At 25.2% G+C, this 5,247-nt stretch overlaps 1 protein-coding gene across 1 annotated transcript, besides 3 other annotated features; it reads left to right on the forward strand.

Moving 5' to 3' along the window:
• Nucleotides 1–453: part of a repeat region that runs on past the window's edge.
• A 515-nt stretch (nucleotides 454–968) lies between these two features.
• Nucleotides 969–1,672: a repeat region.
• A 117-nt stretch (nucleotides 1,673–1,789) lies between these two features.
• Nucleotides 1,790–2,503: a repeat region.
• Nucleotides 2,504–2,934: 431 nt separating this feature from the next.
• Nucleotides 2,935–3,665, forward strand: PGAL8A_00376600 (fam-i protein; the record flags this gene model as incomplete). The annotated part of the gene is made up of 2 exons (XM_028673776.1): nucleotides 2,935–3,207; nucleotides 3,288–3,665. The coding sequence occupies 2 exons, from the start codon at nucleotides 2,935–2,937 to the stop codon at nucleotides 3,663–3,665; spliced, it is 651 nt and encodes a 216-aa protein (XP_028530195.1).
• Nucleotides 3,666–5,247: the final 1,582 nt, after the last annotated feature.

Below are 5,247 nucleotides of genomic sequence, written 5' to 3' on the forward strand. Positions count from 1 at the left end.
GTTTTACACTTTTTTTTATGTATTAATTTGTTAATTTTATGTTAAAAATTTTGTTATAATGATTTATTATTTGTCTATTCATTGACTTTGCTAAATTATTGAACAAATAAATTAATAAAGAACATGTAGAATTCTCCTTACTAAGTTAATTAATTAAAATTTTGTATTTATATTATAAACCAGTAAACTATGTTTATATAATCTATTTCATTTAAAATTTATTGTTTTTAATGGATATTTATTTACTTTAATAAGAATCCCATATTTTTATTAAAAATTTAAATCCTCATTGTTATCATTTTCAATTATATATATAATTTATTTAAAATGTTATTAGTAATATTTAGCAATTCAAATACATTACTTTCAAACTAGCATAAATAGTTAACAAAATATATAGTAAATTATGTAAATACTACAAATATCGAAAATTTTATTATTATTAATATAAAAAGTTATATATATTTAAGCAAAAATATTCTACAAGAAGCTTTTTGTCAACAATTCTTTACTTTTTGAACATTTTGATTTATCTTTTAAAAAAATAAATATATTTTTTTGTTTATCTAAAACTTACAATAAGAAAACAAAAAATATTAACAACTCTTTTTTTTTTTGTTTAGAAACTTGCATGGTGATTTGTTAATTGCTTGTTTATTGGCTTTGCTATTATTGAAGAAGGAAATTAATAGAGAGCATATTGATCTAACTATTTAATTAAATTTTTAAAATTTAGATTCGTTTAACTTAAATAAAATATAATATTTGTTATAATTTACACATACAATGCCTTCTCTAGAAAAAAAAAAAAAATAAAATTTTTTAAAATTTTCATTTTTTCTAAAAAAAAATATACGATAAATTTTTTTTTTTTGAATTGTGGATACACATGTAAAAAAAAAAAAAATTATAATTTATTAAAAATTTATTTTTAGTGTACATGCTTTTGAGTAGCTATTTTAGAGTACTGTTTTATTAACTGGGTGTTCGGGGACTTTACTATAGTCTGAACAAACCAATTAATAAAGAGCATGTAGAGATGTCTCTACGATTTTGTTGTATTTATATATATTTTTATATGCTTTGAACGAGTAACTCTTAACTGTGTGCTTTACTTCGTTAAGCATTCTTTTATTTCAATATGCATTTATTTACTTTAATAAATATCTTTATTTTTATTAAAAATTATAATAATTATTTAACATTAATTATTAATTAATTATAATTACTAGTTTATTTGTTATGAGTTATTTTCAGCAATTAATATATATTGCAGTTGAATTAACAAACATAGGCAATTAATAACAAAAACAAAATAAATTATATAAATATTAATTACATGAAAATTTTATTGTTATATGTATAAAATTTTCTTTTACAAAATTCGTCACAAAAATTTTTCATTTCCTTTCCTTCCCAAAAAAAAAACTTTTTCTTTTTTTTTTTTTTTTTTTTTTTATTTATTAGTAACAAATATTTTATAAAATTGATTTTTTTATCAATTTTTTTTTTTCCTGAAAGTCTTTGTACTTTTTTTTTAAAAAGTACAAACAAAAAAAATCATTTAACTTTTTGTTGTAAGTGTGTGTGTGTATGCATGACTAACTTCGTATTCTTCATTTAACTAGTCCTTTTATTTTCAAAAAAGATTAATGAATCCTTTCATTAACCAATATTGAAGAATACATCATAAATTGTCTGATTTTTCATGTAATGTGTAATAGGGAATTTAAACCAAACAATAACCACGCTTCATCAAAACCGAATGTATTTGATATGGTTTCATTAGATATTTGATTTATTAACTGGGTGTTCGGAGACTTTGCTAGAGTACTAAACAAATCAATTAATAAAGAGCATGTAGAGATGACTCTACGATTTTCTTTTACTTATGTATATTCTTATATGCTTTGAACGAATGATCTTTAATCATAAACTACTTCGTTCAGCATTCTTTTGCTTCAATAAGTATTTATTTACTTTAATAAATAAATCCTTATTTTATTAAAAATTTAAACACTTATTTAACATTAACTATTAATTAATTATAATTATTAGTTTATTTATTACGAGTTATATTCAGCAATCATTTTATATTGCTATCGAATTAACAAAACACAAATACTTATTAAAAATGCAAATAAATTATATGCATATTAATTACATGAAAATTTTACCTTCATATGTATAAAATTTTCTCTCATAAATTCAAAATATAAAAATATTATGCAAATTAAACACTTTACAAAAATATCATTATCTTCTTTAAAAAATCTCTCTCTCTGATTTTTTTCTTTCTCTTAAAAAAAAGAAAATCATTTAAATCTTTTTTTTATTTTTTTTTTTTATCTTTATCTTTTTCGAAAGAAACATTTCTCAAAAAAAAATCCAATAATTTTTTTTTTTTTTTTTTTTTTTTTTTAGTTAGCACAACTAACTATGTATTCTCCACATAGCTAGTCCTTTTATAGCCAAAAAGGTTAATGAAGCTTTTTATTAACCAATATTATAGAACCTAAAACATGGAAAGGTACAGAATACTTTATACAAGTAGAAATATATCATCATTCACGTTTTATGGTGACTAATATAACTAATAAAACCCCTAATGCTACGGACGCAATTGGCATTATAAAGAAAACATGGATACCCTTACTTGGATTCCCTAGAAGCATTTTAACAGATCGCGGTTCAATTTATACTAGTCAAGAATTTCATGACTATGTTACAAAGGAATTACAGGTTAAATTGTATCATACTAGCGCACATTATCCACAAGGAAATGGTATAAATGAAAACTCTCATAAAAGCTTAGATTATATAATTAAGACTTTATATGAAGAAAAAGATCTACCTTTTGAAGAAATAGTACAAAATGCAGTACTAATATATAATTTCTCAATAATTTTTTTTACATTATTAAAGATACCAAAAATGGATCTTAATCTAAGTGATATTATTTACATTGATTCTTGTGAGACACTAGATGAGGAAGATTCAACTGCAGGTTTCGCTCATAGGGAAATTAAAGATGCAACTGTTTCAATACCAGAAAATCCATTACATGATGATTTGAATTCATGTGATGCCATTCAAAATCCATCTAAAGATATCAATTTGGATTCAGCTACATCAATAAATGTTCTTCATAAAAAGTCGTATAATATATTTCAGTTAGCTATCATTATTATTTCTATCCTTCGTTTTGTAATAAAATAAGGTTTATAATTATAAACTTTATATATATTATAAAAATAAAATTTTAAATCATTTGTAATAATTTATAGAGAGCTCGCACTACTAAATGGAAAGCTAAACGTGAGAGAGATAGGTTGCAGAAGATATGGGATAATAGCAGTAAAGAGATGAAAGGTGATTTTGAAAAGAAAATGCTAGAAGAAAAAGAAAAAATGGAAGAGCGTGAAAAGAAACTGCTAAAAAAAAAAAAAAAAATAGAAGAGGAGGAAAAGAGAATTCTAAGAGAAAAGGAAATGTGGGAAAAGAGAACGCTAAAAAAAAAGAAAGAGTGTGATAAGAATAAGCTAAAAGAATTGGAAGAGTGGGAAAAGCTAATTATAAAAAAAGGCGAAAATTGGAAAAAGGAAATGATAATAGAAAAAATAAAGTTGGAAAATGAAATATCAGAAAATAAACTCTGTCTGTAGTGTTAGATGATTTCAGCCTCCAAGAATGTGTGATGACTACTAAGTCCTAACTGTGGATGTCTCTAAAATATAGTCAAGAACAGCACCAGGAATTATTAGGAAGTTTTGTTTATTTGTTTGTTTGTTTGTTTTAATTGAACTGAATTGAATTGAATTGAATTGAATTGAATTGAATTGAATTAATCAAACCATGAAGTATTTCATGATATCTGAGCATTGGTACATCTGAGCTTTCATGATCACAGGATTATATTATCTAAATTATTTCCTACATGTGCATTTATTGATATCATTTTTCAGTTCTCCATATGTATAAAGGAAATAACATTTCTCATTTCCTTTCATCCATTGTTCGTTAAGAAGAAAAAGTCATACAAGACAGTGCTATATTTAGTGTATCTTGTAAATGAATTGCTCATCTCTACTAGGGCCTCTGGGCACTGCCGCTGTGTAAGTAAATTCTTAGCTGTGGTTGTCACATAGGAAGACTATCAACTGCATTTAAGAAATAGGTAGCCAAAGCAGGCCAACTCCTAGGAGGACAATACACGTGACCAGCCTCCACTTGGACATAGAGCCATTGACAACAACCCTCTGACTGGACCATCCAACCAATTCTTTATCCACCTAATAGTCCAGCTTTCAAATCCACATCTCTCCAGTTTAGAGATAAACACATGCTGCAAGACACTAAGTCATTTTCTGAGAAACTCTTATAAAAAAACAGAAAAAGAGCAATATAGCCATTCTTCTGTGATCAACAGCAAAAAAAGAGTGCGTGTTCTTTCCACATTCCTCTGTATCTTTACAGTACCCATTGGTCTTAAAAAAAAAATTGGTTTTACTTTTCTTTGATTGTCTCAAAAGAACTTAAAAAAATATTCAGCATCATCCAGGCCAACTTGATAATGAGAATTGCAGTGACATAAGATGGCTGGAAGCTTCTTGAAAAACACATAGCTAAAAACCTTACCCTACTCTAATCCTTAATGAGAACAGGTACATTCTGTCAGATGCAGAAGGTATCAGAAAATGCATTACAGTTCTTTCATCTCTTGGAGAACACAGCACCCAGTATTTCACTCAGCACCCATTTGTTGAAGCAGTCAAGCACTAAGACTTCCTGTACTACAAAATGCCAACTAGCAAACAGGGAAGAAGGCTACAGGGTGCAATAAAAGGACAAGAGTCCCCATTTCCCACCTGAGACATTCTTTGATAATGCATCACCACATTTTATTTCATCCTTCTCTTTAAGCGTTTTCTTTTAATAACAAAGAGTATGCATTGACTTTGTTGACTTTTTCTTTTTTGCTTTTGTTTGTTTTGTGTGAGTTGTTTTTTTTTAAGTGCTATATTTTACCATTAATAATTTTGACTAGTTAATATATTTGCTTAAATATTCTAAATAAGTAGGTAATTTATTATATTACGTGATAAATCTAATTTTGGTTCTTAAAAAGGTTAATAATATTNTAAAATAAAATAAAAATTTATTATTAATTTAAACAACAAAAAATTGTTATTTCTTTCTCTTCTTATATTAGAGATGGATTAAAATATACGAACAAAAATTAAAAAG

The sequence above is a fragment of the Plasmodium gallinaceum genome (genome assembly GCF_900005855.1).
Source record: "Plasmodium gallinaceum strain 8A genome assembly, contig: PGAL8A_v1_101, whole genome shotgun sequence".
Taxonomy (NCBI): Eukaryota; Apicomplexa; class Aconoidasida; order Haemosporida; family Plasmodiidae; genus Plasmodium; species Plasmodium gallinaceum.